This window comes from Terrapene carolina, unplaced genomic scaffold (genome assembly GCF_002925995.2).
Source record: "Terrapene carolina triunguis isolate 2854851 unplaced genomic scaffold, T_m_triunguis-2.0 Scaffold21, whole genome shotgun sequence".
Classification (NCBI taxonomy): domain Eukaryota; kingdom Metazoa; phylum Chordata; order Testudines; family Emydidae; genus Terrapene; species Terrapene triunguis.
The window spans coordinates 28,643,838-28,657,521 of record NW_020664372.1 but is presented as its reverse complement, the minus strand read 5'-3'; the positions used below and the strand labels follow the sequence as shown (position 1 = coordinate 28,657,521).

Here is a 13,684-nt window from a genome sequence, read left to right as displayed (position 1 = left end):
GAGTGGAGGGTCAGACCTTATTCGTTCCAGTTCTCTTCCCTGCCCAGCCCCCCAACTCATTTTTGTTTTTGTTTTTGGAGCATATGAATATTTGGTCTACATTTTTTAAAGAAAATGTCTTTTGAGAATGTTTTCTGGGAAAATTGAATGTGCCATTTGTCATGTTACTGTTTATTAGGCCAAGATGAGTGAATAGTTTAAATAATGGATGGGACCTGTGTTCATGGGATTTTGAACAGTGTCAACAAATATTGGACCCTAAGTGAAAATGCACTGTTGGTATGAACATGCCTACAGAGAGAGAAAGTACATTAATTTCAGTGCACAGCTTTCATTATACCTAAAATATTTTCTGCATACTTTCCCAGAGTAATTGTGATGACAAATTTCTGTGGGCCAGATATTTGATCACACAGCAGCCTCCTTTTGCCTCTGCATAAAGGAGCCATAAACCAGTAGATCCTTCCCCCGAGGATTGCGTTGGAATGGGAGACTTCTTTGTTGGTGATGGGCTGCTGGCATAAGGGACATTCCTGGGCAAAAAGGAGTATCTCTATGGCCAGGCAAACTCTGGCTGTTGGAACGATCCCTTGGGACCTTAGACAGCTACCAAGTGCAAATTAGAACATCCCTGTGGCTGCCATCCAATTCCTGGCATTGGGGAGGGATCAAGGTAGATTAAATTCACCTTTGTCCCTCAGTCTCCTCCGGTCTTGCACTCCGGCCTAAAACTCCCATTCTTGGAAAATATGCTGCATGCCCATTGATTTCAATGGAAGCAGGATCTGTTCCTCACTTTGCATGTGTGTGTGTGTCTGTTTACCCATTAGTATTTGTTTGTTCTTTTATACCTTCTTGATAGATTAACAGAAATAGCCTGTTTGAATTCACCAGCAATGGAAATCTGCACTGAAAGCAGGCAGCTGGAGGGCAGCATTTTAGACTATGGGGTCTGCATTTAGCCTTTAAGCCTCATACTGTGTATCTTTGCTGTAGAAGTTGCCCCAACCGTTTCAGACATAATTAATGTATCCTTGCTGTGAGACTCAGTCCAGAGTGTAATCTTTAGTGTAACACATGCCACTGGCACCACTGCTTTGGCATCGTTATTGGGATTCAGAAGACTTTTTGATCCTCCGTATTAGTTACACTTGTATTTGACATAAGCTTTTAATTAGTTGAAGGCACCTTCTCATGCACACCTTTCAAAACACTTCCAGCGTACTTGGATGGATTTTGGATGTGTGAATGTCTTAACACTGCAGTCAGCCTGCTGCTACCTTAGTTGGCTTCAAACACTGAATTTTTTGGTAGGACTGTAGGATGAGAGCAACTTATTGACGTTATTATGCAGCCCTTCAACCATTTCAACAGAGAGGTGTTTGGCTCACTACGCTTAAAACTTGTAAACAGTAGATGCAATGATATAAATATTACAAGCTATTTTCAGCCCTGCTGAAGTTTTGTTAACTAACACCAAAGCTGAATGTAGTCCTCCATTTGCAATGTAAAGGTTTAGTCCAAGATTTTTTTTAAAATGGGGTCTTAGATTTCTGCTCCTAATTCCATATGTAGACACCTAGGTTAGTGGCCTTACTCAGCACTTTTGAAAATCAGTTTATTTATTTAGGAACCTAAATGAAAAAAATATAGGGGGATATCTACAATGTAACTCTTCCCCTCCTCTCCCCACAGCAGTGAGTCTCAGACCCTGGATCAACTGACTTGGGCTTGCAGCGTTCATGATGTGGGGCTAAAAATAGCAGTGTAGACATTCCTACTCTGGTTGGAGCCTGGCTCTGAAACCTGATGTGGTGAGAGGGTCTCAGAATCCAGGCTGCAGCCCGAGCAGAAACATTTACACTAATATTTTTAGCCCAATAGCAGGAGCCCCGAGCCCAAGTCAGTTGACCCGGGATCTGAGCCTCGCAGCCTCGGAGTTTTTGCAGTGTAGTTTTTGTAGTGGTTCTCAAACTATGAGTCGGAACCCCAAAGTAGGTTGTGACTCCATTTTAAAGAGCCAGCATTAGACTTGCTGGGACCTGGGCCTGAAGCTGAAGCCCGAGCTCCACCCCACCCGGGGCGGCAAGGCTTGGGCTTGATTCTCCCTCCTCCCTCATGTAGTAATTTTGTTGTCAGAAGGCGGTCATGGTGCAATGAAGTTTGAGAGCCTAATTTTAGTCTCATACTTTTGCAAATCTCAGCCTTACTCGTATGCTATTGTATAATAACTGTTCCCAGTTATGGGTCACTACATTTCTGTGATGGCACATAGATGAATCAGGTGAAGCTCTTGATCTTTACAGTCTCCGCCCATATTTATAAGTTACTATCACAAGGAAAGTAAATTGCAAGAACTCTGCTCATGAAAAGGTCACAGCCAAAGCTACAAACTGTGGAGAAGGTTTCTGCTCAATCAGGCTCCTAGCACCACCTTTCATTTTCAGGCTCCCTTTTCCCCCTTCCTTTAGTTCATTAGTGTTAAATGCTAGAAGTCTGAAAATCGGAGTGGAAGTAGCGTTGTCAGGTTCAATTTTCAGAATGTGCCGAGTTTAGACACATAGCCAGAATATTCCGTCTGCTGTAATGTCTAACCAGTGCATCAGTTAAAGCTCTTGTAAAATATGTCAGCAGCCCCCTCATCAGCTCCCCTCTTCCCCTCCTCCCCCACTCCCAGTGCCTCCCTCCCACCGGCAGCCCTCCCCACACCTCCCGATCAGCTGTTTTTGGTATGCAGGAGGCTCGGGGTGGGGGGGAGGAGCGAGGGCACAGCAGGCTCAGGGGAGTGCGTGGGAAGCGGTAGAGTGGGGGCAGAGACTGTGGCAGAGCCAGGGGTTGAGCAGTGAGCACCCCCCAGCACATTGGAAAGTTAATGCCTGTAGCTCCAGCCCTGGAGTCAGTGCCTATACAAGGAGCCGCATATTAACTTCTGAAGAGCTGCATGTGGCTCCGGAGCCACAGGTTGGCCACCCTTGGTAAAATGTGACTATTCTGTCCTTTACCCTTTATATTCTGATTCCTGGCTTTTAAGTGGCTTTTAAAGCTTTTTAACCTTTTATTTCCCCGTCCATTTTTCTATTCTTTTGCATTTATTTATTTCCTTAAAAAAAACCCAAACAAGAACAACAACCGAAAGCATGGTTCCCACTATGTGTCTGTTTCTAATTGAAAACTGTTCTCCCATACGGACTTTGGGCCCTAGCCTGCATTCCTTTTGCACTCCAAACTTCCATTCACTTCACTCATCCCTATTGACCCGTTGCCCCCCAAATTTAGGATCAGCTTCAAAAGGTCCTTTTTGTTATTTTTCAGAAAGGCTTCTAAATGATATCGGCAAGATTGATGGTAAGCAGGTACATGTTTTAACCCAATTAATGCAATATTTATGTCCATGTTACATGCAAATGTAAGCTGGTTTCTTAAAAGAAAGGGCCCAGTTCTGCAAACGCTTCTGCGAATTGCATGAAGTATTTCCATCATCTGCAATGGAAATACAGGAGTAAATGTTTGCAGGCCTGGGACCAAACATCCGCTGGCCTTTGTCCTGGCACACAGTGGTGAGGAGCCCAAGTAATCTTCCCTCTGCCCCAGGATTGTGGCCAGCTCCTGTGCTGGTATATGGGAAAGAAGTACAGTAAATTCTTCTCCTGGCCCAACACTCCTTATGCTCCTGTGCAGGGTTGGCCACTCCCTGCTACTCTGCTTGTGCCCCTGTAGGTGCTGGCCTCTCCTAAGGCGACAGGGAGAAGAAAGCAAGGGATGGGGCTTCTCCATTCTGGCCATCTCTGCCATGGAGAGAGCATATGCAGCCCCTTTTGGGGATGCAGCACTGGATGCATTCCTCTTGCATGCCTATGAGCTCTGGGAGGCAGTGCAGCTTCACGCTGGCCCCAGTGTAGGCCTGTGCCCAGTAGGCATGGCCGAGCCCAATATTTGTAACACAGAAATTAAATAGCACGAGCGAGAGGGACCCAGTGAATTATAGCAACATGCACTTTTCTTGCCATAACACTGTCTTGTTTTTTTTAATGCATTTGTAATTACAATTGCCTTTCTCCTGCTACATGCTGCTTCACAACAAATATAATTCTTCCAAAGGCTTTGTGAGTGAAATAATCCCATTCATTAGTACAAATCATAAATCCTAAATTCACGTTGTGCAGGACCAAGCAATCGCAATTTACAGACCAGAAACTGGGGGCGCCTCATTGCTGTTTTTGAGTTAGTGACTTCTGATCTATTAATAATGCTATAGCTGGTGGGCTCCTTTAGTTACATAAAGGATGGGGGTACTTTAGGCTTACAGCTTTGTTCTCCATCTCTGATGTTTTAATGAGCCTGCAGGATGACTGCCTATGAATGAGCTGGGTTTTCTAAGTGTGTTGTTTAGTGTTAGCACTTGAAGAAAGATGTTCATTAGGAAGCCATTGTTTCAGTTTTTCGGAGCAATTCTCCATTAAGGAAGATCTTTGCAGCAATATGGCTGGCAGGTAGGAGAAAACAGGAAGAGAGAGGCTTTTAGCTGTAGGCATTAGGGGATATTGTATCAGTAGCTCCAGCTCTAAAGACTTGCTTCGAGGCATTAATTGGACCAAATACATCTTAAGAAAAAAGATTAGCAGAAAAGTGCAATGGCTTTTGTCCTTGCAAGAATAGGGCTTTTTGTTTTGTGGCTGAATCAATATTGCAATTAATTATTTTTAGTTTTCCTTTATGGGTTTGTAAAACATTTATTTTAAGGCACAATTTAAAATAAGTCCTGTTGTTTGATCGATGAGTGACTAATTATGATAAGTAACTCAACATGTTCTTGATGAAGCTTGCCTGTTAATTAACTCTAACAGCAAATATATAATAGCGGGATGGAAACAAAATGCTCGCACACTTGTGATTCCCTAAGAATTATGAAATCTGTGTCAGAGTTTCCAAAGGGACTGCTAGAGAAATAGTGGAGGTTTGGATTGCAATACAAGAAATAAAGCCTCTCTGAAGTTACAAAGACCACAACCTTGTTCTCGATGGGATTGGACAGCAAAAGGGAGAAGAGGAGATCATTAAAGCTGGTCACATTACTGTACGTTGGCAGTAGAATGTAAGCTCTTTGGAGCACAGAATGCCTTTTTGTTCTGTGTTTGTACAGCACCTTGCACAATGGAGTCGTAGTCCGTGACTGGGGCTCCTAGGTGCTGTGCGATACACATAATAGTAACTGATATGTTCGTAAATACCAAGGGCTAAATTGTGCCGTGCTCTGAAACAGGCGGTGCAATAAATCTCTCACCCCTTGGACTCCCATGCAGAAATCAAACAAAATAAGTGCAAGGCTGTGTGAGGCTAGAGACGCTAGTCACCTAAAACAGGAAGGAGAGAAGGTGTCATGACTCTGCCCTTACTGCACTGGCTTGGAGTTGGCTAGCTGTGGAAGGAAGCTTTGGTAATCATTGTGCTAGCCTGGGACACAAAGCCTTTTGAAGTCCCCAAAAGTGGGATAGTGCTTATAAGACATACTCTGGCTCTAATTTTCAATAACTAAATTCGTACCTTGTTGATTTTAAATTGTCAGGCACAAGCTATCAACAGCTGCTTCGTTCAGCTGTATCATGTATGGTTTGGAAACGGTGTATTCCTGTCTGCTCATTTCACATGCCATTTGTCTGAATCAGTCTTTATGAAATGTCTCACATTTCCCCTTTTCTCCTCGTTCTTTTAGATTCCTTCCTGGACAAGGACTGGTACTATACCCACAAATAGGAGACAAACTGGATATTATATGCCCAAAGGTGGACTCTAAAACTGTTGGCCAGTATGAGTATTATAAGGTCTACATGGTTGATAAAGACCAAGCAGATAGCTGTACTATTAAAAAGGACAACACACCTCTACTCAACTGTGCCAAGCCAGATCAAGATGTTAAATTTACCATCAAGTTTCAAGAGTTCAGCCCTAACCTCTGGGGCCTGGAATTTGAGAAGAAAAAAGATTATTACATTATATGTAAGTACAAGTTGGCATTTGTTTATTCTTTTTCTTTTTTATGTATGTACATTGTATGCAAGTAAAGAAGTTGCCTGGGTTTGTATTGTTTTTTCTTTTAAAATATTTTCTTGGCAACTTGTTTTCAACAACATACCTAACATTCCCTGCTGCATCTGTAGGGCCTGCCCTATCTCTTTTTCAGGCTTGTATACAGTCACTATAGATCATACAATTATGCTTATAAGGGCTTCTCATAATAGCTTTGGGTACTTACTAAGCGCCAGATGGCTATATCCTTGCTCACATAGTACATTACAACATGAGGAGGAGTCCCACTGAAGTCAGTGGGGCTTCTTGCAAGGTGATATTCTACCAATTGTGAGTTAAGGTATCCAAACCTGGCCTCAGCCAAATCTTATTAAAGATTATGACCTAGACCCTCAGCGAGTGTACAATGACATAGTTCCCTCGACTTCAGAGGCACTGTGCCAATTTACACCAGCCAAGGATTTGGCCCTCTAACTTTAAGGTCAAAGTATCTCATTCAAAGCCTTGCAGGCATTCCATCTTTCTCTGGAGAACTGAGCAGAGATCATCTGCTAGTAGGAGTTGGGCATACTCCAGAAAGTCCATTTCCTGCAATTACAGGTAGGTTGCGCATTGGTGGACCTTGGTTCTTCCCATCTTTTTCTTTGTGTGTTTATCTTTGAAAACTGAGCTCCTGAAAGAAGCTGCTCTTGATATTTTTTAAATTTGTAATAAACATAGATCGTTTAAAAAACATACACAAAAACAAGGAAGTTGAGTGTTAAAGGGAAACAATAAAAATACAATACATTCTCCTCTATTACATACATCTTCATATGGACTGTTTCTAGTAATTTCATTATACTTAAAAATATGTAATAAATCACTGGGAAATATGTAACCAGTCTGTGTAATTAAAATGTGAAATAATCACAGAATTGATTAAATGACAAATGTGGGAGTTTTAAAATGCAGTTTGTTGATGGTGTCAGGCTCTGTCTAAAAAAAGAAAACCCACCAGTCTACTAAAGTAGGTGCAAAAGAGCCTGATGCTGTAGTCTTTAACTCAGGCAAAGCGCCCATTGAACTTTGCCTGTGTAAGAACTGCAGGATCAGATGCTGTGACAGTTGCATGTAATCCTAATGAAAATGTGGAACATAAACATGTCCATTTATACGCAAATAGGTGGCTTTAAGGGTGAAATATTTCAGTTATTTAATGCTAGTTTAGGAAAAAGTCCACAGTAGACCAGATATAATGGAATAAATGTCACCATTATAACTCGAGAATTATGGGCACAAATGAAACCTTCTGATAGGCTGTCAGGTCTGTCATATGTGAGTCAACAATTCTCTGGGTAAATCCATGAGGATGACTCATTTTCTTTATTTTTCTATAATTATTTCATTATAACAATAAGACATAATAGATATTGCCTTTCCTGGGGGATTATTGCATTCTTTGGTTGGTAGAAGTCGCTTGACCTGCTGCCTTATTCCTCAGAAACCATACTAGATTTTCAATAATACCTTACTGCCTAACAACATGGCCTGCCACACTTACTGCTTATTGTGGTATCAACAAAAGGCCTACTTGGTATTATGCTGGCAGTGCCCTTAAACACCATGGCTCAGATTCTCAAATATATCTAGTCACCTAACTAGTTAGGCAACTAAATATCTTTGAGGATCTGGGCCCATGGGTCTGATTTTCAGAAGTGTTGAGCACCCACTGCCCGCAGCTGAAGCAATGGGCCTGTGAGCATTCAGTAGCTCTGAAAATCAGGTATCGTGGAGCTGAAACTCCCTTCTTTTCTGTGGTTCAGAGGTAGGCAGTGGGCCTAAGTCAAATTTTAGTTATGCCAGTTTTACACCAGGGTAACTCCACTGAGTTTGTTAGCGCTCCTCCTGATTTACATCAGTTAAGCAAAACCAGAATCAGGTCTAATATTCATCAGATGAGTGAACCCAGGGGAGCAGAGCTAGGAAAATCCTTTGGAATTTGGTTGTACAATGCTGCTTTCATTAATGCTACTTGGAGCAGTGTTAACTTCTGCTCCACAGCTTCTGCACTCCTTGGAGGGGAGGTGATAACTGGCTAAGAATGCGGGAATCAGTGACAATGTTGCCCCCAACAGTATTACCAATCCCAAATGTTTGGAAATCACAAGACCCCAAAATTACTTAAATCATCAGATTTTGAAAATAATAAATGCTTTTTTTTCTTGGACTTCTATTTTTTGAGGCTTCAGGGTTCATATTTTCAAGCCTTTTCCCCACAATCATGAGAGCTTCTTTTCTGAAAGCTGAAATTCTCACATATTCTCACATGCCCTTGGGAGCTGAGCAAAATACCACATATGGTGCGAGTTAGTACTGCTGCACCAAGCTAGCCTCACTGTTGAGGGCAAAGGCAGAGATTAGAAAGGGCATGGTCATCTGGGCAGGAGCAAGGACTTGGCCTTTCTGCCCCATGGCTTACCCCACCCTTAGCCTGCCCTATTCAGGCCCACTCTGTCCAAGAAGATCCCCCTTGCCAGAAACTTGAAGAGAGATGCTCTAGCTGTTACAGTCAGGGCTGCTCCAAGTGGGATCTCTATAATTAGAGTATTCCAGGCCTCTAACCACAGAAAGCCAGCTTGGAGGACTCTCACCACAGAGATGTTGTAGAGCATAGTCCTCCAACCCACCCATGGCCAGAGACCTAGATCTAGGACTAGAGCAATGCTGGACCATAACTAGGGAATAGCAGGCAGAGCCCACTCCCCATCCCAGTTAGTTTGCAAAAGATAAGGGATATCCAACTAGGGGTAACCGGCAAGGCAGAGAATTACTAGCTGATGGTAGGAAGCAGCCAGATCCCCTCCAGATCAGGGCAAGCAGCCCAACCACAGCCCCTTCCTGGGCTAGAACAAGGAACAGCCAGGGACAGTGCCTCAAAAAGAAGCCAGTTACTTAAACACCAGCCCAGAGATATGCCAGAGCCAGCTAAGAGCTCAGAAATTCCCAAGTCCATAAAGCTTATTCCCTGATATAGCCCTGTCAGAAGTAAGTACTGGTAATCAAGATATTTGCTGTCAATTATGTAAATAACATAATGCATATTTATTATCTATGCAAATTAGGATACAAATCATTTGCATAAACCCCAGATTCCTGAATCTTCAGCTTAACAGGTGCTCAGTTCCCCTGGAAGAATGCATTGAGTTATCTATTGTATGAGAGACTCAAATATTTTGTTGTAATATTTCCCCTTCTGTGTGTGTTTTTTGCATTGCATTTTTGACAGTATGTTCCCATCTGACATTGTCTGGTTTGGAAGCACTGTAAGACTCTAGCATTCTCTAGACTAAGCGTGACCAGATGAATCATGGGAATCATGATCTTGGGAGGGAGGTTTATGGAGCATAACCTCTCTTGAGAATTGACTGTGGCTTGATCCATAAAATAGGATCCTGGCAATGACGATGATGGCACTGCTAATAGTGAAGTGGGTAGCGAAACACCATTGTACCACGTGCCATAAGGGAAAGGTGAGGTTAAATCCATTTTTTCCCATGGCACTTAGACATTTTGGTAATGGAAATATAAGAGAGAGATCTTCATACCCACAATTCCCCGCAAAAGTCTGACTATGGGCTTGTCCATACAATGCTTTAGTCTGCACCAGAGGGGTGTAAATTCTAGTGCACACTAGCATGTCAGGGGCCTGTGTGGACCCTGCTAGTACACACACAAAGTGCCCTAATATGCATTAATGTAGTGCTATTTGAAATTGGATTACATTAATGTGCACTAGGAAACTTCTAGTGCATGCCACCAGGGTCCATACAGGTCAATTAGTTTGCAACACGCTAGTGTGCAGTAGCATTTGCACCCTCTGGTTTGGACTAAAGTACCATGTAGACAAGCCCTATATAAAGGTAGGGATGCAGTTTTTCTCCATTAAATAATTACATGTAAAAAAAATGACCTCACAAACAAAAGGATTCTTTAAAATGCATTAGAAAAGAAAGGGTATTGGAAGCTAGCCATTCTCACATTGAGTTGTACAATAACGTGCAATTAATCCAGTGCATTTCTGTGGGACTTACTGATAGAGTGAGGTACAACTCAGTGTAAGTAAGAGCATCAGAATCTGGTCTGAAGAGTTAATGCTGCTAATGGCAGTACTGGAAAGATGATGTTGCATAATATTGTGAAAATGAATAAACTGCAATAGAATAATGTCCTTACTTTTCCTTACATTGCTATCATCAATTTTTGGTTCCTTGGAAATTACAGTAGAACCTCTGAGTTATGAACACCAGAGTTACAAACTGAACAGTCAACACACCTCTTTTGAAACCAGAAGTATGCAATCAGACAGCATCAGAGACCAAAAAAAAAAAAGCAAACAGTACTGTGCTAAACATAAACTACTAAAAAAAAGGGAAAACAGCATTTTTCTTCTGCATAGTAAAGTTTCAAAGCTATATTAAGTCAATGTTGAGTTGTAACTTTTTGAAAGAGCAACCATAATGTTTTGTTCAGAGTTACAAACATTTCAGAGTTACGAATAACCTCCATTCCCAAAATATTTGTAACTCTGAGGTTCTACAGTAGTAGATCTATTTCTGTATTATCTGATTTCTTTCCAACAGAGCTGGGTGAGGTCAAATGTAGTTGAGATCTGAGATGCATTCACATTAGATTACCCTAAAATATACAGTTATTTAACTAGCATACCCTAATTCCCTAAGGAAATCTGTAATTAAATGCATGGAGCTAAATCGTTCCCTTCAATGTAAATATCCATGAGAAGGACAAAGATAGGCAGAAAACCGCAGATTTGAGGCTGTGGAGTTTCCACTAAACCATCTCATCATGTGTTTGCTACTCTGTGTAGGCAGGAGGTGTGACCCTCTACTCCTTGTATAGCCCAGTATGCACAGGAAAGCTCTGTGATATTAGGATATTCACAAAAGGCTGGCTCTTCATGCAGAGGCCCAGTACCTCCAGCAGGCCCAACCTTCCCTAGGTGGAAGGGGAGATTTTTTAAGGTGGAGCAAGATTACATAAAATAAAATACAAAATCATCTTAGTTAGGGAAGTTATTATGAGTTTAAAGGAATTGATGCCAAAACCACTAGGGCAGGGGTTCTCAAACTGGGGGTTGGGACCCCTCAGGGGGTTGCGAGGTTATTACATGGGGGGTCGTGAGCTATCAGCCTCCACCTCAAACCCTGCTTTGCCTCCAGCATTTATAATGGTGTTAAATATATTAAAAAGTGTTTTTAATTTTTAATTTATAAGGGGGGGGGTTCACTCAGAGCTTGCTGTGTGAAGGGGGTCACCACTGCACTAGGGGAAATCCTGGCCCCACTGAAGTCAATGACAAAACTCCCATTAACTTCAAGAGGATTATGATTTTATATAGTGACTTTTCTCTGGCTCTGTCCCCTTTCCAGCCAGCCATGTCTTCAGCCCCAGAAACTGCAGAGCCCCAAATGCACTGATTTAGCTTGGAGGGGCTTCCATGGAGTTGGAGAAAGAGACAGTGTCATTTTTGTTCAAATCACCTCCACCCACATAGTAGAATTGTAGCGATGGGAGCACGTTTTCTGTTGATCTCCTCCGTTCTGTGGCATAAAGCAAAGGGAATGATATGGTCCAAAGTCTTTAAGAAACTGAATATGAAGCACTAAATAGCCATATTCAATGTAATCACTGCGTTTTAGAAATTTGAAAAATAAATTTTATTCCTCAATAGAGAATGCTTGAGACCCAAGGAGTGACTGCAGAATGCCCCTAGGAAAGGTTCCACTGAACCCCCAGGTCTGCCTCCGACCTCATTAGCTCAGTTTACTGTTAGATGATCATTTGCTTTGACACTAGCAAAATGGAATATGCGGCTTTCCTTAAATGTTTTTTGTCAGCTTTTTCAAGTGACCCATTTATGAAATTGGCCTCTGGCTTAAATTGTTAAAAAATCTTTAATCCCGCACTGATCTAAAAGGTTGGACTGGCTAGCAGAACTAGCGCTCAGAGAAGTCTTTTAATAGCGGGGTGGCTTTTAAGATCTAAACATTCATTCTGAATCTTTAGCATTAAGTGGATTTTTAATAAAACCATAAGGCTTTTATGCTATCAGTTTGTCATTCTGTTACAATTAAAAGGCAATAACTGTCAAAGAAAAAACACATAAAAAGACTGTACAGATTGTGTCCTGAAATATGGTCTGCTTGGAAGGAGTACATCTTTTTGCATGATCAAGCAGATTTACATGAACATTTGATTTTATTTTTGTATTCTGACAAAACAATTTTTAATCCTCAGCTAGTCAGAGTGGCTGAAGATTCTAATGCCTCTTACACAGCGTTCTCAGTCTGTAATACTTGGAACCTGCAAAAGAGCTCACAAGAGCACTTTCGAATACCCAGAAGAAACTAGCACAGATGCCATTATTAAATGTTTTTAGTTTAAATGGCACAAAGCTGCACAAAACTTATAGACTTTCACTCCTTCTCCCATTATACAAAGTCATTCATAATTTTATTGCAGATCATACATTTGTAGCAATTTAATGTAATTTGTATTTTTTCCAGGAGGCACAGCCCATGTATTAAAAGCCACCTTGACTCTGGCTATACATGAAGTACATTCTCTCTTCCTTCCTCGTCCTACTTCTCCTCTTCCTCAGACAATTAAATGATTTACCTCCAACTCTTCTTAGTGTAAAATGATATCCAAAGGTCAGTCTTTGAGTTTGTTTAGAGTTTTCTAAGGGATATATCAGCAACACTCTTAACTCTTGTTGAACTAAATATAAATACAATTCATACAAATAATAATATTGGAGAGAGAGAAAAAATCAGTGCCTGTACAGCTTCAAAATCCTGACAGTGTCTAAGACCTGAAGGACTAATGTAGTCACAGTCCATTGGGATTTTTGTCCCAGACCACACAGGGTCTGTAAGAGAATAAGATTATTTTAGATTGATGGTCTTTGTTCATATTCAATGCCATTACCTAGGCAATACTGATAGTTTATCTCATTTAAAGCTAGACAGAGGTACTACAGCAGGAAATCTGTAAGTACCACTTCTCTGTTCCCAAGGGCAGTAAATGAAAGAACAAGATTGCTCTGATTGTTAGTAGGATGGGAGCCGGTGAGAAAAAAAAATTATATGCAAAGTGGATATGTAAGCAGACAGGAAATGAAGAATGATTGCTTAGAAGTGAAGAAAGAATTATTTAAGAATTGCTCAAAATGAAACTGCTTTTAATATTTCATAGGATACAGTTTAGTATTTTCAGCCACTATTTATTTATAGCAATTTTTTTTTTAGTTCACTTAGCTTTATAAATGATTTAACAATACTGGAGATGTAGTATACGCACGAAGGAAAACAATTTCCTTGCTAAGGAGTCTTTATTTATTCATCGTGCAGATTAGCATTAAGAGAGAATTGAAATGCTTTTAAAAAAAATAACTTAAGCCCAGATCCTGCCAAGACTTATGTACAGGCTTAGCTTTAGGTGCATGAGCAGTTCCATCGACTTCGGTAGGATTACTCAAGTGTAAAATTAAGCATATGCGTAAGTCTTCGCAGGATCAGGGCCTTAGGGCTTATTCTTGTGCTGCAGGATCTGAGTAACTCTCACTAAATCAATGGGACTTAACTTGTCTCGCAAGGTG

General features: G+C 41.3%; 1 protein-coding gene across 1 annotated transcript in view; it reads left to right on the top strand.

Moving 5' to 3' along the window:
* The window catches only part of EFNB2 (ephrin B2), a 52,777-nt gene that overhangs the window by 20,564 nt on the left and 18,529 nt on the right, over positions 1–13,684 (top strand). The window contains exon 2 of the mRNA XM_024209252.1: positions 5,711–5,994. Coding sequence (XP_024065020.1) covers positions 5,711–5,994 — 284 coding nt within the window. The remainder of the gene's footprint in view (positions 1–5,710; positions 5,995–13,684) is intronic.